Source organism: Balaenoptera physalus (genome assembly GCF_965194825.1).
Source record: "Balaenoptera physalus genome assembly, chromosome: 6".
Classification (NCBI taxonomy): Eukaryota; Metazoa; Chordata; class Mammalia; order Artiodactyla; family Balaenopteridae; genus Balaenoptera; species Balaenoptera physalus.
In genome coordinates, this window is record NC_138885.1 from 123,033,130 (window position 1) to 123,054,360 (window position 21,231).

General features: G+C 48.9%; 1 protein-coding gene across 1 annotated transcript; it reads right to left on the bottom strand.

The window, feature by feature from the left end:
• Positions 1-7,082: 7,082 nt before the first annotated feature.
• On the bottom strand, positions 7,083-14,995 carry RNF228 (ring finger protein 228). The gene has a single exon (XM_082464683.1). The coding sequence runs from the start codon at positions 14,780-14,782 to the stop codon at positions 13,775-13,777; it is 1,008 nt and encodes a 335-aa protein (XP_082320809.1). The 5' UTR covers positions 14,783-14,995; the 3' UTR covers positions 7,083-13,774.
• Between the last annotated feature and the right edge of the window lie 6,236 nt (positions 14,996-21,231).

Consider the following 21,231-nt stretch of genomic DNA (forward strand, 5'->3'; position numbering starts at 1 on the left):
AAACAGACACAGAAGACCCACACGGGGACATACACAGTCACACACGTTCACACACGTGTTCACACATGCACAGGCACACAGAAATCCACGCAGAGGCATACATAGCCACAAAGACACACAAACATCCATCCCGAGATGGGTTCACACACAGACACACTCGCACACACGCACATGGCCACGCGGGGGTGGCTTCCCAGCCTTTCCTGCGCGCCTTTGGCCTTAGGGATGCGGAGCTAGCCTCTTTTCTTCCCGCAGGCCCCTCCCTGAGAGCACAGACGGGAGCCCCGGCCGAGCCCAGGGATCAGTGATCCCTGCTCCTGGAAGCCCCCTCTGGACGGCAGGGGGAGCGGTAAGGAGGTGCAGCGGGGAGCGAGCCGGGAGGAGCGAGAGACGGGAGTGCCCGCCAGGTCCCCCAGCGTCCTTTGAGGAAAGGGAGGGCCACCCGAGCTAGAGTGATGGCAGACTGGGGGAGGGGGTGTTGAGTCCCAGGGAGTAGGTCCCGGAGACAGCGAGGCGAGGGGAACAGGATGGGGGACACCTCGATCCGGAACGAGAACACCTCAGTCCGGTGGTGGCCTGGGTCCCAGCGGCCGCCTCCACAGTGCAAAGCCCGCACCGCCGAGCGAATTTTCCAAATGTAAATAAATCACCCTTCGCGTCCTCCTCTCCATTCATTAAGAGGGACGTTTCGACAAAACGGGCGTAATCTTTATTAATTACGCAGCCTTCAGTGCGCGGGGCGCATCAATCAGGCCCAAAGCGAAAGTACAGCGGGCGCCTAATCCCTTCCCGGAGCGCCTTTGGGGAAGGAGCCGAGAAGCCAGCGGTGTCCGCATCGTGTCCACCTTTCCCGGCTGGCGCCGCAGTGGCGGCCGGGGGGGACGGGGCTCTCCGGGCCACGCCAGGCCTCTCCCCGAGCCCAGAGCCTGCTGCGCGCCCGCCCGACGGTTCCCGGAGCCCCGACAGAGCCCCGTGTCCCCCACGCAGGTCCCTCCCGTATCTGGGCACTCGCTCGTTTACTCACACAGCAACTCACAAGCAGACTCGTTCGAACACACCCCGCGGCCAGTTTCTTCGGCCCCCTGCTCCCCACCCAGCGCCCCACCCTCCTCTTCCCTCGGAGGCTCGCAGAATGAGCCGGACAAAACTCGATTCTGCGGAGCCCGAATGAGACAGGGGTGGAGAGAAGAAAACCCAGTCCTGTCGCCCCGAGGACGCCCCTGAGAGCTGCCCTGGGGGGCGGGGCGGGGAGGACCTTAGAAGCTGTCCAGGAGGCCAAACCCTCCCAGGCGCTGGAGGGTGCAAGAGGACGCCTGCACTGGGCAGGAGAGCGTGGGAGGGGTGGGGCTCTAGTTCTTGGCAGAGAAACCCAGGAAAGCTCCAAGCCTCCAGGTCCCGTGTGGGAAAGCTGGCTGGAGATGGGGCCGCCAAATTCAGCTTCCTCCCAGGCAGCCCCACTGCACTCTGTCCGCTGAGGGCAGGGACCCTTGAGCTCACTCCGGAAAGCGTCCTGCGGTAGGGTGTCTGTGAGACCACCCCTCTCGACCTGGCCAGCATTATTCCCTCGGCCTGAGCTCCTTCTCACCCTCCCCTCACCCCTCCTACGCCATCCTAGCAGGTCCCGTCCTCTCTGCACCTTGAACCTGGAACATCGGAGCTCAGATGCTTCCGCTGGAGCCCCATAAAGAGATTCTGCCGGGTTTTTAAAAAGGGGGGGGGGCAATTCAGGGCACAAACCTAATAGGGTAATTATTTCCGAGGCCATAGCGGAAGAGGTGGGTGCTGCGCAAGCCCTTTTCGTGGCCTCTCTGAGATCGGACAGCGAGGATCCGGCCCCGAAGGACGTAGGGTGCGCTCCTAGGTGCCCCTCTTGGTTTTGCAACCTCCAGCCTGGCGTCGGAGCTTGGGCCTTCAGCCTACTGTACCCTAAAGGACTGGTCTGCCCGCCCTTGCCTCCTTCCGCGTCCTTGGCGGGCGGGCTTTTCGTAGCCTTCCCAGGAGGCGGAAAGTCTCAACGCGCAATCTGAGCTTCTCTCATGAGCGCGGTGCCCGCAGCAGCCTGCTTTGGCGCACGCCCTGGGGACCCGATGGCCTGAGGAGAAGCGGGACCTGCTGGCCTGCTTTGGGCCGCGCTGGCGGAGCCCAGAGGTGAGCGAGGCGGTGGCCGGCTAGCACCACCCTCCTGGCTTTAGCAGCGCCTGGAGCGTCGCCCTCTTTCCTGCGGCTTCCTCCGTGCGGGGGCTGGGCATACTCCGTGTCCGACACTCTCTCAATCATTCATTCCCCCTCCGAAAATTTTCACTAAATGTTCAGGCTCCTTTACTCACTGGTCATCTCCAGGGCCTGAGACACTTGCAAGCCTGGCCTTTGAAGCCTTTCCCTGGGGCAGTTTTGATTACCTTACTCTCCCCTTGCCTCCCCACCACCCTCCCCCCCCCCCCACCCAATGGTCGGCCTGTCTTCTGGCTGTGTTCCCAGAGCCGTCTCAGAGCTTCACATTTATTCCACATATACTTCTTGAGCGTCTACTACGTGCTTTTCCGAGGGCTGGGGCTACCCTTGTGATGAAAACAAACCACAGTCCTCATCCTGGCAGAGCCGATGTGCCAGAAAATAACCTAAGAGAATATAAATGTAACTTGTCAAGAGATTGACTGTAAGAATGCAGCTCAGCTCTGGCGAAGCTCAAAGGACTTAGGGGGAGAAGGGGTGTTCAACCTTGGAGTGGGGTGGAGTGGGGCGGGGGCATTGCTATTTTAGCGGAAAAGGCCTGGGCAGGTTCAGAAGAGGTAGATTCCTGCAGAGAAGGGAGGTAGGAAGGAGTGATTGCTGAAGGAAGGAAAAGGGTGAAGGGAGAAAGTGAAAAAACCGTATAGATAGAAAACACCTTAAGGAGTTGCTACTGCCATTGGGTGGAGCATCCTGAAGTCCTGGCATACTCGGGGCCTGGGCCTAGGCAGCCAAACCTGCAGAGGTGCTCTGCCTGGAAAGAGGCAGCTGTTGGGTCCTCTTGGGGCTTGAAGTCTCTCCAGATGTTTCCCACTGTCCTCTTTCTGAAGACACTTCATTCAGGCTACTAAAGGGGTGACAGGGGACTGAATCTTCCCAGCAACAGACGGAGGCTTCCTTGAAGCCATCCCTCACCCCACCTCTGGGAGTAAGGCAGACGTCACCGTTGAGGGTCAGGAGATCGAGATTTCCCTGTCGCCTCCCTTCCCACGTCTGTGGCTCAAAAATCCAGCAGGAGCTTGGGAGTTTTCCTCTCAGTGCCCATTGTCTGAAAATTGCATTACTATTTGAAAGAAAATGAAGGCCCAACTTCTTGGTATCCAGACCCCCCAGTCACCGGGACCTGTCATTCCCATTCCCCAAACCGGAGAAAAGTCCTTCCAGGCAGGAGAAAAGTTGGGCAGACTAGAAATGCCCTGCTCCACAGGGTGGGGCTAACGTGCGTGTCCCTCCTGAATGGTTCCCAGCAGCTGCCACCACTCTGAGGGGAAGGGGAAAGGAAGGACTCCTCCAGAAGATCCCTAGACCCTAGTGAAGCAGTCATCCTTCCCCAGCTGATGGCCTTGTGAGGTAAACGCGGAAGATACCAGCAGGACCATTCAGGAGAGAATGTCTTCACAAGGCTTCACACGTTAGTAATAGGAAGGCTTTGAAAACACCTTTCCCTGTGAAAGTCTGGGGTCAAGGGAACCAGCAGATAAAGTAGAGACAACAGCATGCAGCCCTGCAGTGGGGGCTTGAAAGGAGGCCATGGCTTTCTCAGAATGGTAGCAGAAATACTACTCAGCAAAAGGGAGCAGTTCTTACTTGTCAGAAAACTACTGATAAAGTCTTACTAGATTTTGGAGCTACTTAGTAAGGGAGAGAAACAGTGTGTACCTGCAGCAGAGGTAAGAAGGCCCACGTGGAAAGGGAATCCCTGTAGCACCTCAGACCTATGTTTTCTTTTTTTTTTTTTTAACAACTTTTTTTTGTGCATGATTTTCATAGTCTTTTACTTAAGCACTTTTTATTTATTTATTTATTTTTGCCTGTGTTGGGTCTTCGTTTCTGTGCGAGGGCTTTCTCTAGTTGTGGCAAGCGGGGGCCACTCACTATCGCGGCCTCTCGCTGCGGAGCACAGGCTCCAGATGCGCAGGCTCAGTAGTTGTGGCTCACGGGCCCAGTTGCTCTGCCGCATGTGGGATCTTCCCAGACCAGGGCTCGAACCCGTGTCCCCTGCATTAGCAGGCAGATTCTCAACCACTGCGCCACCAGGGAAGCCCAGACCTACGTTTTCTATCTCCAAAGCAGGCTGAGGAGGTCTCAGAAAGCCCAGGCTGTCCTGTTACAATGAGATCATAAGAGTCATCCCTGTAATAAAACAATAATCAAAGGTCCCCCAAAACAAGGTCACATTTCCAGGTAGGGGAGGAGGCATGCACTCTCCTCCTCTGATTGGTGAGGAAGCCCCAGTTTCAGAAAGGAGCAAATGGTGTGGTTTCATTTGGGCAGGATGACCCAGGAAGGCAGGAGCTAGATCCTGGAGCATTGTGAACTCTGTGGAGAGATTGGCAAGTCACTCCAGGAGGGAGAAATCAAAGATTCCTGAGCTCAAAAAGCAGGAAAGTACCCTAAAAACAGAAGTTTTCAGAGACAGACAAAAGAGAAGAAAATGAAAAGTCCTGGAAGGAAAGAGGATTGCTTGAAGACTGAAAAGGGGAGGAGGAGCGAGAATAACAAAATACTGAAGAAACATTATGACTAAGATATTGCTGATTTAAAAAATCCTAATTGATGTTAGTCAAGGTGGGTTCATTGTAGACAACAAGGAGTGACTGTTTCTAATTTGAAGGACACATTTGCACTGGGAAAAGTGGTCTGAATCTCCAATTTCACTGTTCCAGAATATGTGGTCATGGGGGAGATACTTGTATACTAAGGGCTACCAGGATACAGAGAGTTGACTTAAGAATAAGTCATTTAGTTTGCTCCCAAGGTTTTAGAATTCATTTATGTTAAAAACAAGAAATAGAGATAGGACTTTGCCCACTCACACATTACAGAAGTGCAGGGTGATGGGAGAAAGGATGGATAAAATCAACACTTGGAACAAACGCTTTTAAGGTACCAGTTATCAAAGTACCAGGGTAGGGAGGTCAGGCTTTTCTGGTGCCACCAAACTCTCCCCACCACTACAGGCTGCTAAGCCATCTCTCCATCACCTGTCCCAGGCTCCCTCCCAGGAATCAGACCACACTTTCCAGGAGACTTCTCAGAACATGCCCGGTGTCCTGGAGTTGGCAGCATGAGTGCTCAGAAAGCCTGGCACTCCTTGGTCTAGAGGCTTGGGTTCCCCATCTTGGGAGAACTGGGGAAATTGTGCGGCAACAATAGCACTTAATCATACTGGCACATTATCATTGTATAATTATATAATAGTAATAAAACATTATATAAGAGTAATAGTGTATATGTATCGAGCACTTCATAGGTACTGGCATTATCCTCAGCCATTTACGAAGATTAATTTACTTACTGCTTAAAAAAACCTAGATTGTATCCAATTAAAATGAGAAAAAAGAAAGGACCAGAGACATTACTTAACTTGCTCTAGGTCACACAGCTAGGAAGCAACAAAACTAAGATTTAAACCCCCGACAATGTGGTGTTGCCACTCCTGTTCAGTTAGAAAGCCCTACAGGTTTCTAAGGCTGGCATCGAACCCCAAAGGGATGGAATCTGGGAGCTGGTTAAATACTTTACCTCTCATTGTCTGCCCTGTTCTGGTTGTAAATAAATTTCAACAAAAGTTACCTTTAATGCTTCTGGGAGGCACTGATCTATCTTATCTCGATTGAAAATAATTTGGAAATTTACTCCCTTTCAGTTCCCCTTTTAAAACCTTCCAATGAAACAATCCCACTTTAAAATTTTTGCTTATTTTAAACAACCCGTTTTCTTACTCCCAGAGTTTATTAGCCTATATTTCCATGCGGAGAAGAACCTGAGACACTTAGCACCATCCAGCCGCTCCTAATTCGGGCCGGACAAGTGGCAGGCAGCTGGCGAGTATTGGCAGAAAGAATCCAAATCTTCCTGCTCCCTGCGGATCAGCGCTATATTTGGAACGTGGCGTGGGCCGGGCTTCTTGAACTCCTCCTAGGCCCCTAGCCGTGTGGCGAGCCTCTCCGTCTTGTGGACCGCCTCGTGGTGGTGGAAGGTCTGGGGTAGGATGCCAGCGCCGCCCCCGCGGGGAACTGCGAGGAATTTCCAAGAGGAAACCCGAAGATGCCTAAGGTATTTCCAAGCCCCCAACCCTTCGCGTCCACGTCCCGCTGACCCCCGCCCCCCGGACAATGGGAAGGTTTGTCAGGACACCTTTTGCGTCTTTGAAAGCCGTGGGGACAATGCGGAAGGCGGCGGGAGGCGGGAGCGGGTTTCGGAGCCCCGCGGGGCTAGGATTCGGGGGAGAAGCCGGGCTGCGGGCCAAAAAGCAGCAGAGAAATGACGGACAGACAAGCGCCTCCGCGCCCCGCAGCCACCGCACTCGGTGTCTCTTTCTTCTTAACCTACATATTTGGGGCTTCTCTGCTCTTTTTAAGAATAGATGCGGGAAATTCCCTGGCGGTCCAGTGGTTAGGACTCCGCGTTTTCACTGCGGGGACAGGTTGAGTCCCCAGTGGGGGAACTAAGATCCCGCAAGCCCCGCAGCGGGGACAAGAGGAAGGGAGGGAGGGAGGGAGGGAGTGGAAGGAAGGAAAGAAGGAAGGGAGGGAGGGAGGAAGGAAGATAGATGCGAACCGAGAGCTATGGGGCGGGCGCTGCGGGGGCCGGTGGACATCCAAAGATGGTAAGGACACGACTGGATCATAGACCTTCAGACCCTGAAATCGGGACGCCACAGAATCCAGAGAGTTAGGGCTGAAGACCAGTTTCCATACAAAGACAAAACAAATAAACAAGCTAAGCAGCGATGTCGAGTGGCTGGGTTTGCAAGGTACCGTGCCAGCTGGTTCCCCCGCGCGCGACGAATGGGCTGGTGACAGCGTCTTTGTGTCTTCGACTTCTCCCCGGCCTGCCCTTCGGGATCGCAAGCTTGGGGGTTACTGGGCTGGGGTTTGGGGTCGGGGGCTGCGAAAGGGACACGCTTAAGTCGTTGTCGTTGGCCCAGTTGTGCCGGGACTAGCCTGTCGCCCCGGGCGGCCTCGAGTTCCCTCCAGCCCAGAAGGCTGCGCGGGGGCGGGCACAGGCCAGCCGCAGGATGCGGATTCCACCCCGCCCGCCCAGGAGCCTCCCCGGGGACCTGTCGCGCTGGCTGCCCTCGGCGGTCCCCGCGCCCGCACTTCTCCCCGGGTAGTCCTTGCGCTCAGCTCCGAGCCACCTCGGGCGTCCGCGTTCAAACGCAGAGAAATCGAGGTAATCCCCCTCCTCCCACCGCCCGCTGGCCGCTGGGTCTCAGCGCAGATCCCTTTACACCTGGATCCAAGAGTGTGGAATTAATTTGCACGCTGAACGGCTACTCGGAAGGGTCTTTGGAAAGAATGTAATAACTCTCGTAGCGAATATCTTGAAGCACTACTCTCTGCTCTGGATCTGCTCGCACGTCCACACCTGTTGGTGACCAGCAGCTTCCCCTTCAGCTGTCACGGGCGATGACACCCACAGCTGTCAACTGGCGAGGTTTTGTTAATTTAACCTCTAGACTTTCCCGGTTATCCACATAATCCACCCTCAAATCCCCACGTTGTCGCTGAATTTTGACTTGGAAAGCACACCCCTATTTTGAGGGACCGAGGGGAGCCCACGGACAAGCCCTGTAAGGTGCGGAGGCGCAGCCGTCACCCCCGCCACATTCGGAAAGATCACGAGCGCGCGCGATTAGGAGGCAAATATTTACCTAACTTTCCTGGGAACACAAAGTCAACAGTGTGACTGTGTGCGTGTGTGTGTGTGGAGAGTCAGAGGGAACAGTCAGAGCAACAAATAGTTATCCAAATTATGGCCATTTCCAAAATCCAAGCATTAGTCCACAATCCCATTTTCTAAGAAACCTGGCGGCGTTTAGTTCATTAAAGTGGGATTGGGGAGAACGTCGCACTTCAATAAAAAACGCTGTGAAGTAGAATGGCTTTCAAATCTTGCTGCTCAGTAGAATCACCTGGGGCGCCTTTTAAAAACTACTGCTGCGCCTCCCCTCCCCACCCCCACCCCTACTCCCAGACCAATTAAATAAATGTCTCCGGGGGCCGGACGGGTGCTTCCGCGTTTTGTTTTGTTTTTGTTTTTTTTTCTTAAGCGCTCCAGGTAATTCTAAACTGCAGCCAGAGTTGAGAACCTCTGCTAAGGCTCCAATCAGGAAATAAGTTTGCTGTGTGTGAATTTAATAAGAAATTGACTCTAGGGACAAATCTTTTCCTTGCAGAGTTCAGTCCCAAATTTTCTTCCAAGCAAAAACTGTCTGCTTGACAACTTGAAGTTAATCCTTCCCCTCCCCACCTCACCCACCGCCCCCGCCCCAAGCTGCAAGTCAGGTGCAATTGCTCTTCACCTCCCAAGTTTGACTAGAAACTATTTTTAAATGCACACACAGTAGACATATAAATCTTATCAAAGTATCATTTCCATATGATAGAGAGTACTGTCATTGTGGTAAGAGATAGCTGAGCCACTCAATTATTACCATGGTTCTTGAAATAATAACTGCTGAAATAAAAGTGTTCTCTTCTTGCAGATTAAACACTTTCTCTCCCGTTTATTTCGGAATGTGTGTTTGTAATACTAGGGGTTAGGAGAACTTTTTTGCACATCTTCTCTACCTTCTTTCTTCCTACTTCAGCACTACTCCCTCTTCCACCCCATGGAGATGTGGTATTTCTAAGCCAAAGATAATCCAATTTTACATGCAAAGACAATTTTTTCTAAAGGAAGTGTGCACATTCTTCCTGAGCTCCTAGGAATATTCTTGGAAGTTGAACACTCTTACTTCCCTGAATGTATTTTATAATCAAGCATGATGGGGAATTTATCACAGAAGCAAACTTGCCTCTCTTTGGCATGTTTTAGTTTTGTGTAAGAGAAGGGAAGGTGCGAGTTTGATCAATGGATAGAAACAATGTTAATGGTATGTATTACAAAGCTTTTCTTAAATGCACAATGAAAAGAGATCTAGCAAAAGATAGATAAAATCTCTCTCATAATTTCTTCATTCACATAACTTGAAACCAAGATCCGGCTACAGTCATTTCTAGTACTCATTTCATAAATATTTACTGTAGTAAATACTTGATATTCCACAAACTTACGCTATAACATATACAATAAAAACGTATTGTTTCAAAGGAAGAAGTATGCTATTTACCTTGAACAGGGATGCAGTTCAATGCCCATGGCATGAAGGTAATCATCTCTGTATCATAACAGAAATTTAAAATACAAATATTAGCTAATGGGAATTAAATGATTAAAGAGGATGAGTTGGATCACAGATTAATAGGGGATTACTCAGCTACTGAGATGATAAATTTAGCAAGTCTATGAAGGATAATTTATTTAAAGTGGCAAAGATTGAAGAATTAGTAAAACGGGGAGTAACACATAATGAGAAATTTAATAGATCTTGCTCTCAATGTTGTGGGGAAATTTCACTGCATTGTAAGCTTATCCCAACTACGTAGGTGCTGCTAGCTTTGGAGGGGATGGGGCAGACGTGCTTATAAAGAAGGTAGCCAAAAGGATTCATACCTTGAAATCTTACAATGCAGAAAATGATCGGAAATGGAGGCCAAATGTCTTTTAGTCTCTCCACTGTCTCCTGTCACTGAATATATTGCAGTTAGAGTTTTGCTGTAATAGAACTGATTTTTCTCATAACTCAAGGTGCTTTTTGGTATATTTTTTCACCTTTTAAAATTCCTTATGAAGTCGGGGGAAAGCAATTGTTTACCTAAGTCCCCCAGGGTCTCAGGAGTTATTGAGGGGAAGTGTGAGAAAAGGGAGCCAAGTCACTTAACACTCAGACCAGGGTTTCCCATTAAGCCAAGTCAACAGACTAGTTATCTGCCACTTAGCATATGCCAAAAACTGGCTAAGGCTTTGTGGATAGAGTGGGTGACCAGACAAGGTTTCTGCCCTTGTTTTTACGTTCTGGTTGCAGGAGATTGAGATAAAGCATATAACAAATAAATAAGACCACTGCAGATAGTAGTGGTAAGAAGAAAATAAAACTTCAATAGATACTCTCTTGGGGATAGAGTGGTGAGGACAAACCTCTCTGAGGAGGTGGTATTAGACCCTTGCAAACCTGAATGAAAACAAAACTAAAGATCCACATAGGGCTTGTTTCCAAAGCATTTTCACCCATATACCCTCCTATGTATACAAATCCTTATGCCAACCCCAGAAGGAAAGCAGGGCTGATTCTTTTTTTTCCCGTTTTGCAGATGAGGAACCTGAGGCTCAAAGAGATTAAATAACTTGCCAAGGTCCTTCCAAGAAAGGAGAGAGCCATTATTCAGACTCATATCTGCTGGGTAAAATGACTGGTCTTTAGAATCCAAACCAAGGCTCTTTATGGATGTGGACATAGTTCACCAAATCATATTACATTTAGAGGGCAAGTATTTAATCTATCACAGACAAGATGAGTTTCTCTCACTTGAAATTTAGATTCTATAAAAGCCTCAAGATAATTCTAACCAGCCATCTCAGAACCTAAGCAGAATCTGGGCCATGGAAACCACGAGTTCTTGAGCAGGTATTCAGGCCAGACAAGGTCAGGCTTTTTGCAGTGATTTTACTAGTAGTTCATACTCATGAGCTGGAGATGTGCTCAGGGTTGAGTCACGCTCTTCCGAGAAGATGAGAATTTCCATGAGAAGAGAGAAAAGTACTCCACTGTCACAGGAGCCCTCCAGACAACTCACTGGTCTTTTAAACAATTTCTGCTAAATTCATGCTCTGTCTAAGATGCTGGTATACCAGGACTTTCCCTGTGATGCAGGAACGGTGAAATCACATCTGCAAAATGGGGGAACAGCTGCATGCCAGAAAACCACTAGAAATTGGAAAAATGTTTTCCATCGCCTCATCCTGCCACTCAATTCCTGATAAAGAAGTCAGAAATTAGCAATAAAACCAAGTTAGCCAAGAAAAAATAATCTCTCCATGTTCAGGTACTGAGCTACTAATTATATATCTTTGATTTTAAACTATTCAAATTTCTCATTACAAGAGATTTACATCTGCAACCTATGAAAGAAGCAAAATGTGGCTTGTGTTGTGACTCAGGCAATTCAAAGATCTCTTTCTCATTTATGAGGAATAATTCAGTTTATGTCATTGTTGTACCTTCCTCTGTGAAACATAAATAAACTCTGTAAGAAGCAAGATGGTCCCCAGGTAACTTTAGACAAACTTCTAGGTTGCCAATTTAAGGGAATGAAATAACAAACACATGTGTGTGCCCACATGTACACAGAGTTACATCCACAAAGCCAAGTTCTGTTACTAGCATGTACATTCTACTAACTACAGATATATATGTGTAATTGCACTTGTACAACTAAATAGTTGTGAATACTAGCAGAATCTCGGCACTGGAGGTAAACAAAGGATAAAAGATTAAAATGAATACAGAAATAAAAATACCACGTTATTTGTTGGAGGTAAAAGTAAATTAAAACCAATCTCTGAAATGTGATTCTTAGTATTAGGAAACTGAAAACATTTTGCAGAAACTGAGAACAAAATCTGACAACAGAGTTTAGTTTTAGGGGAATGTTATAGTAGTGGATTGGGCAAGTCTTTAAAATACAACAGATCTCACTTGGCCTTCAGGAATTCCGTTAAACCCTAGAAGTAATTCCGTGAAATGCCTTTGCAGTGTACTCCCACATGTGAGTTATTTCTCTCTCAGCCCTATTCAAAATGTGAAATTATTGATAGAATTTGGATGAGGATGTGTATTTCAGGAAAAGAAGTGGCACCAAAATAACTCAGAGCAATTTCCCCATAAGTTTCATGAAAACAGGTTTTTTCTATAAATGCTTCTTGTTTTTATTGACAGTGCAGACACAAAACATACCATATTGCACTTCCTAAATTGAAGCCATACCACTTATCAATGGCCCATAAATTACTTCACTCTATGATAGATACAAATGCTCCATTCAAGTTCAGTTAATAGTGTCAAGATATCATGCAGACAGCTTGCATAAATACATGAGGAATAATAGCATACCCTCAGTAGCTTCTGTGATTTTTAGGCATGAAAACTTTGTCTTATTCCAAATTTTAAAAGATGGAATAAAGAATGTTTTCATATAAAATACATTTGGAACAATTCAGGTTTTTTTTTTTCTTTAAAAAACATCTAATCCACCTGCAACATACACTCCCAAATCATCTTTTTAGTTACAAAATCGGATAGGTACGTACTCTTTTTCATCTAATGTGATCAGATGTGAACATATCAGTGATTTCTAATAATATCAAACAGCTGAATTCAAAATAATATTTTTCTGATAAGTATAATATATATTTGTAATCAAAGGAAGAAAGACCTGTCAGTTGATTTGTCAGTTTCGTTTTTTGAGCAGTATTTTCTATTTGATCAGATAATTGAAAGTCAGTTGTTTCACAGTATAAAACTTGAATCAATTACCAACACGCCTTTACTGCCTCTCCGACTTTTGAAATGTATTTGGACTAGAGGTACGGGAGAAATATTACTGCTTATCAAACAACTTTTCCAGAAATCTTAATGCACAAAATTTCCAGATTTATATATTCTAAAATAAATTATTTTAAAAATGAAATTAAGAAAAATGGCAGGGGGAGCCTACAGTTTCTTTTCCGCGTGAATAGCTTTCAATATCTTCCAGGTGGGGGCAACAGTAAGTCAGTTTTGAGAAGAGACGAGAGAACGGGCTCGTTAAGCTCCCTGAGCCCAGTTACAGAAGATGAAATGACTTCCTGGTAGCAACACCGTGAATAAAACAATCACAAGTTTCCAGGAGATGGAACTTCTGGACTCCGTCGGGCCGCTAGCAGACGGATCCACCGCCCTGTGCGCGCGACCCCTGCTCTGCTCCAAAGACTCCAGCGGCACATGTGAGCGCGCACGCGCGCTGGGCACCTGCCCAATCGCCCATTGATGCGGACTGTTGGTTCGTGCAGCCTTCCGACTCACGCCAGCGCCGTGCCCCCGGGGGCTGAACGTCGCTCTCTGCGCTCTGGCTCACTCACTCTCCAGGGCCTCCAGGAAGCAGGGAAACCTTTCACGTTTACATCTCATTCATGCTTCCTCTGGACAATTCAGGTCCATTCACAACTGCTGCAGACGTGAGCGCGCACCTATACCCTTAAAATAACTCTCAAGTCACAGCAGCCAGAAAACCAGCTTCCAGGCGGGGCAGCGGGCATCCCACTCCTCCTTCCTCTTCTTTTTGCAAATCCTCGGACCCCAGGGAGGGATGGCTGTGCACTCTGGCGAGGATGAGGGTGGTGCATGAAGCGGAAGTTGACCTTGCACAGTCCAGGGAGATGGAACTGCCACCGGCATCCCCGCCTCCTCGGTTTCCCTATCTGGCCCAGCGCGGAAGCGTGGGCCTGAAAGGCCAGAGACGCGGAAAACCGAAGCTCTGCCGTGACCGTTTGGTGAGGGGGTGAGCGGCCGGGAGCCGCCCTCCTCAGAGGGCGGAGAAGCTCGAGCGCACCGGGCCCGAGGCCCCCTCCTCTCGGACCGCGCTGGAGGTATGGGAGGGAGGCCAGGCGTGCGGCCCCACTACGTGTCGCTCCTCCGTGCGCCGCCCGCGTCCGCCGCCGCCCGCGCCCTCGGGCCGCCGCCGCCGCCCGCAGCCGAGCCCGTGGCCGCGCCCTCGGGCCGGTACTTGAGCCAGCAGATAACCCAAGTGACGACGACCGAGAAGAGCGCCAGGATGCTGGCCACCGACAGGCAGATGGGCCCCACGGGCGAAGGCAAGGGCAAACCGGCTGCCGGGGCCGCATCAGGGGACGTCCCGCCCCCCGGGGGGGGCCCGCCGCCGCCGTAGTGGTTGACGAAGATGAGGCCGGTGAAGAGCAGCACCACCATGGAGAGGAAGGAGAAGACGACGCACACGCAGCCGGCGGTGAGCGCGGCGCGCTTGCAGTTCTGGCAGCTCTCGTAGGCGCCCGGGGCGCGCAGGCCGGCGCTGGCGCTTGGTCCTCGGGCCGCGTCCTCGGCGGACGCCGGCGGCGGCGGCGGGGCCGGGGCGGGCGACGGGGCCGCGGCGGGCGCTGGGCGGCGCGCTGGCAGCGGCGGGAGGCGGTCCTGGGGCAGCGGGTCGTGCGCGGCGCGTAGGGCCAGCGGGAAGGCCTCGGCGAGCTTGGTGTTGTTGGGAAGGCTGTACACGCGGCTGTCGGGCAGCGGCGTGCGGTGGCGGCACACGGGGCAAGCGATGGCGCTGGGCGGCCCGTGCCAGGGCGGCGGGCGCAGCGGGCGCTCGGGCGCGGCGGTGGCGGCGGCGGCGGCGCGGAGCTGCAGCCGGCTCAGGCACTCCTGGCAGAAGGTGTGCAGGCACGCCAGCAGCTTGGGCGCGCGCCGGTCTGCGTCGAAGTAGTTGTAGCAGATTTTGCACTCGTAGTCCTCAAGCGGAGGGAGGCCGGGGACCGTCACCGATGCACTCCTGGCTCCCACGTCCCGGCCGTCCCGGGCTGCCGCCGCGGCGTCCCCGGCCACTGTCGAGCTCCGGGGGCTGCTGGTTGGGCTCCGCTCGCCGCCGCCGCCGGTATGGCTCGCGGGCGCTGCCATGGCGTGTCCCGCCCCTCATCGGGGGTAAGGTGAGGCGCCTTCCTCCCCCTGCGCCGCCGTCTCGGCTCCTGGCACAGAGGAGGCGCTTCTGCCTCCCCCCTCAGGCCGCTGTTGCGGGGGAGGCACCGCTGGCTGGGCCGGGCGGGGGCGCAGCGGCGACCGCCTTCCCCCCACTCCTCCAAGGAGGCGCGGGCGTCGTGGTCCCTCCCAGTCCCCGGGATCCTCTCTGCCGTCCCCCTTGGGCCTCTCAAGGCGACTTCCCAGGCTGCGTTGGATGTCGGTTTTTGTTGGACTTGGAATTGGGAGTTGAAGGAGGGTGGGGTGTGCGATGCGGGAACGGAATTTGGGGTGCGGCTGCTTAAGGACTCGGTGCAACACCCCACCCCATACACACGTTCAGGGTGGTGGTAGGAAACTTGGTCCTGCTTTTTCCTTCTCCCTCTCCCCCACCCCCCGAATCCTTGTTATTCCGTGTTTATCCTCCTTGGGCTGGGGCTGAGTCCCTGGCAAAGCCTTCTCTCCCCCCACCCGCAGGAGCTCACCGGTGATGTCATGCGGGACCCGCGCAGGGAGGGGAAGCAGCAGCCTTAGCAGTGGCGGCAGCGGCGGTTCTTGTCCTCTGTGAAAATCGTGATCTCATTGCTCCGGCCAAGGGCGAAAGCCACTCACCACCAAGCCATTTACACTTTCCGCTTTTATTAGCAAAGCCCAGGCAGCCCTGCCGCGTTCTTCTCGGGGTGGAAGCCGAGGGATGGCATTTTCCTTTCACCATCTAGAGGAAATTTTCGAGCTGAACAGTGTGTTTCCCACCCCCACCCCGAAATATTGCTTCCTGAGATTGAAGGAGGCATGAAAACGCAAACTCATAGCCAGATCTTGCTGATTTCCTGACGCTGACTGTAGGGGATGGTGGTAGCTGTCAGTACTTCGTGGGTGCGCATGCGGTTCCAGAGCCAGAGAGGGGAAATGTTATTGTCAAAGAGGTTCACAGAATTTCAGTCCAGCTTAAATCTAGTCCCTGGCATCACTCACCCCCTTGGTCTACTTAAACTTTTAATACACAGATGTAGAGAGCTGGAAGCTCCATGAGTAACATGAGACAGATCTTCTTGATTTTATTAAAACCAAGAGAAGCCCATCTGAGCAGGTTAGCAAGAAGTAGCACTTCTTGAAGGAACACTCAGTAGGGTACAGGAGTGGTGGGTTTGGGGACTATCTGAGAGGTGATTTTTAGATATTCCTAGTAAGAAAGTTCTGTTCCCCTGTTTCTCCAGGTTGGTCCTCACCCTATGAAGAGAGAGCCTCCCCAGCCCCAAAAAGGAAGAGAAAGAGGATGGCTCTCTGGGTTCCCATGAGGTGGGAATGTTCCCACTTTCTATCTGGATTCTCTGCAGAAGACAGCAAGATAACCCAGGGGATATTTGTGGAAGGGGTGAATGAATGGGAATCAAGCTGAAGGAAGAGAAAGAAGGAAAGAAAGATACCAATAAACCACCAATGTACAGACCAGAGGAGGAATTGTCATAAACAGCTATTAGGTTTCTATGACATTGGAAAGTAAATGTACTTTTTACTGTATGTGATTGATGTCTTAAGTTTGAGAGACCTTAGGTGAAGCTCATTAAAAACCACGAGTTTTCCATTTCCTTGTTTCACATTTTATAAGTGTGGTTTAGAGTGATACTTTTTTTGAAAAAGTATATCATTTTGTGACGGAGACTGTGACGAGCAGAGGGCGGGGTGATGGGACGTCAGAAGAAGGTCCTAGTCTGGCCTTGGAATATCACAAAGTTTCACGAACCAAACTAACCTGGAGGGAGTTAAGTTCCTGTCCTCTTCCTGTCCTCCCTTCTCTTTCCCCCCTTTAGCTGTTTGATTGTGAAGAGCCTGGAACTGCATTTTAGGCAAAATTTTAAACTGGCTCTTCTACTTGAAGTCCTGAGTAACTCTGTGCTGAGAAGAGAGATAATGCTGATATAGGAAAAAATTTTAAGCAGGGCATGGAGAGGAGAGAAGTTCAGAGACAGGAAGGGCCGGTGTGCATTTATGTCCTTGTCCATCCCACGCACCCAGTTCCTAGGACACGTGCAACCTCCATGCCAAAGAGGACTGAAAGTGTTTGCATGTGGTGTGCGTTTGGGCAAAACATTTAAGATTTTGGAATTCCACTCTAGTATGCATTCTCACCATTGAATGGAAGAATTAAGAGATGGAGCACCGGGCCACACCAGGGTTTCTCAAAACCTCAGCCCTGTTGACCTTTTGAGCTGGAGAATTCTTTGCTGGAGGTGCTGTCATGTGCATTGTCAGATGTTTTGCAACATCCCTTGCTTGCCTCCACGAACTTGATGTTAGTAGCAACCCTCCCTAGCGGTGACAGCCAAAAATGTCCCCTCGGGGCACAGTCACCCCTGGTTGAGGATCTACACCAAAGTCACTGGTTTGGCTAACATGAAACCAACAGCAGAAATACCTCCCAACTCGTAATGGCACAAAGTGAGCATTACCAGTCAAAGTAATTATTTAGTAGTTATGGGCATTTCTTCCATGGCTCACGGTCGCTTAGATACCATGGACCCTTTGAGAGGTCCAGGTTTGGTTTCTGTTGATAATACAATACGTTCTGTTGATGGGGTCATAAACAATTGCCAGAATTTGGTTAACAATGCTGGAATTTACTCTGTGTCTGGCTAGTACGTCGTTAGCCAGCATCTCCAATTATTTTATATCCTAGGACCAGTCCCTCACTTTTAGGACTCACAAGGTGTCACGTGGAGTTTCCGTCAGTGGAAGGAGGGGCCGTTCGTGAAGAGTGTGAGTTTGTGTGACGCAGGCCAAGGCCCGGTGCTCATAGTGTTGCCCTTAGCAGTGTGTAGTGAAGTTTGGTCATTCAAGTAGGAATTAGGTTTCCACTGTGGTGAAGGGTCTGTTGAAAGAGATCTTAAGTCAGTAACAAGGAACTCAGTATTTACGTTAGGATTTGAATTGGCTTTGCAAGAATCCTGCTCATGCCTTGAATATATTAGACACTCAATATTTGCTGAATTGTTTTCTTTTTGAGGACCTGAGTAAATGGGAGACAGCAGAGGTTTCAGGTAGTCTCTTGTATACCTTCCCTCCATCTACCATCTAAATAAAACGAATGTTTAAGTTTTGGGGACAGCTGTTTCACAAAGGACTTAGTGGGGAACAGATGTTCACAGAGAGTGGGGATTGACTGCGCTGAGCCTGAGTTCGAGATCTGCTCCTTACCCTCTCTGTAGCATTGGATTGCTAGTTAGCTTCTTTGTGCCTCAGTTTCCCAAACTGTAAAATAGGGATAAGAATAGTTACCTCGTAAGTCTGTTGTGAAGAGTGAACGTGCTATACATATAACACACACAGAAGAGTCCGCAGCCCCTGTTAACACTCATTACTGTTTATGTTAGGATTTTCTATTTCTGATCTCAATAATCCTCTCTAACGCCCTCTGAGAGAGGCCCAGAGGGTTCTTGTAACCAGCCCAAGGTGACACAGCTGATAGTGACAGAGTGGTGAAACTCTTCCATTATTTCAAAGATAGAGATACAGGTAGCATCTCCCCAGAAAGGCCAGGAGGAGGCCTGACCTCTGAATCTCACACATTATTGATCTGTCAGCTGTAATAAAGCTCTGTATAAAATATGAGGATAAAGTGAAATCTCATTGGTAATGTTGAAAGAATAGATGTATAGACAGATAATGCCACTTAGAAGCAGGTAGTAAATGAATCAATCAAACAGCTGACATTTTCAAATAGAAGCTGGGTTGATTCAATCTGACATTTATTGAGGTCCTATTCTGGAAGGCATTATTGCTGTGTGATAAGGTAACCTGGCCTCCAGAAACCAAGAATTTAATAGAGGATATTAATCATGTGTGCAAAACTGGGAGGCAGAAGGAAGCAAGTCTGTGGTCCAGGGATAAGGCTCTGGTGGGAATAAAGAGGAGAGAGAAGTTATTTCTGCCGTGGAATGTGGGAAGTTTGCACAGATTCACAGACAGTGAACTGGGGATTTAGGAAGATGAAGACAGAAAGACGTTCAAGGCAGCAGCAGGGAAAGCAGGTGTGTGGAGGACATGGTAAGTAGCCTGCTTCAGCAGTGACTTGCCCTCCAGGAAAGCTCAGAACCATGGTAGCAGGGCTGGGCTTAATTCTGTAGACAACTGGACGCTCCACGTCAGGGCCGTGGCAGGAGGGCCTGTGGGAGTGCTGGGTTGGCTGGGATTGGAATTGTCCTCATCAAGAGAAAGCATGGCAATTAAGAGGTTACTTTAGGAGCTGGATCTCACTGCTATATACCACAAAGATAAAACTTTTAAAAGAATTAATGCAATAGAACTACCATATGACCCAGGAATTCCACTCCTGGGTATATATCCAAAAAAACAAAAACACTGTTTCAGAAAGGTACTTGTACCCCAATGTTCATAGCAGCGTTATTCACAATTGCCAAGCTATGGGAGCAACCTAAGTGTTCATCAACAGGTGAATAGAGAAAGAAGCTGTGAGATTATATATATGATGGAATACTACTCAGCCATAAAAAAAGAATGAAATTTTGCCATTTGTAACAACATGGATGGACTTGGAGGGTATTATTCTAAGTGAAATTAGTTAGAGAAAGACAAATACTGTATGATATCACTTATACTATGTGGAATCTAAAAAATACAACAAACGAATGAATATAACAAAAAAGAAACAGACTCACGGATATAGAAAACAAACTAGTGGTTACCAATGGGGAGAAGGCAGAGGAGAGGGGCAAGGTAGGGGTAGGGAATTAAGAGGTACAAACTATTATGTATAAAATAAGCTACAAGGATATATTGTATAATATGGGGAATATAGCCACTATTTTACAATAAAACTAAATATTATAAAAGGTGTATAAACTTTAAAAATTGTGAATCACTATTGAACATCTGTGACTTATAATACTGTACATCAAATATACTTCAGTAAAATAAATAAAGAGTAAATGAAAAAAGAATTAATGTGCTCTGTTTATGGCAATAAGTTCTGGCTCCTCATGTAGAGGCAGTGCGGTCTAATGGTTAACAACAAGTAGTCTGCTGCCACACTGCCTGTGCCACTTACTAGCTGTGCAGTACCTGGACAAGTTGCTTAACTTTTCTGTTGCCTCAGTTTTCTCCTCTGTAAAATGGGAGAGTAGTATCTACTTCATAGTGTTGTTGTGGAGTTAAAATGAGTTGATAGATGTTACGCTTCAAACTGCGCTTAGTGCATGGTAAGTACCATAAAAATGTCAAAAAAGAAGCTACCCAAACAGGCCTAAATTGCAGTGATTCAGAAGATGCTTATTCTAGGGAGATTATTATTTCTTTACTGGTAAATAAAAATAATTCGGAACAAAACCTATCTTGACCAGATGATCAAAGTTAACATCAACAGTGATAACTCCAGTTGATCACACATACCCTTGATATGATGTGTTGAGAATGACACTTTCTGTGATATTCCTCTCAGAAACCCATAGCCATCTAATCATGGGATAAAACACAAGGCAAATCCCAATAGAAGGACATTCTACAAAATAGCTAACAAGTACCCCTCAAAACTGTCAAGATCATCAAAAAGAGGGAAAGTCTGAGAAACTGTCACAGCCTAAGTAGATAGGATGACTAAATGTTATATGACATCCTGGAGGGGAGACTGGAACCAAAAAAGAGACATTAGGTAAAGACTGAGGAAATCTGAATAAGGCATGGACTTGAGTGAATAATCATGTATCAATGTTGGTTCATAAGTTACGATAAATGTGGCATATTAATGAAAGATGTTATTAATAGGCAGAACAGGGTGGAGTAGATAGGAATTCTCTGTGCTATCTTTGCAATTTTTCTGTAAATCTAAAACTCTTCTAGAATTAAAAGTTTATTATTTTTAATAGGGTCAGTTTACGGGGATTTGCAATCACAAGCCACTAAAATTCCCTGGGATTAAGACATATCTGCTCTGGGCTTCCCTGGTGGCTCAGTGGTTAAGAATCCCCCTGCCAATGCAGGGGACACGGGTTCGAGCCCTGGTCCGGGAATATCCCACATGCCGCAGACCAACTAAGCCGGTGCACCACAACTACTGAGCCTGTGCTCTAGAGCCCGTGAGCCACAACTACTGAAGCCCGCGCACCTAGAGCCCGTGCTCCACAACAAGAGAAGCCACCGCGATGAGAAGCCTGCGCACCGCAACGAAGAGTAGCCCCCGCTCGAGGCAACTAGAGAAAGCCCGCGCACAGCAACGAATACCCAACACAGCCAAAAATAAATAAATAAATAAATTTATTTTTAAAAACAGACATATCTGCTCACTATACATTTGTATCACTTCAAGTAAAATCCATTAAGCAAAGTTGAAAAAACCTTCCAAAGAGACATGTGATTTAGTAGTTATTGCATTAGGGTAT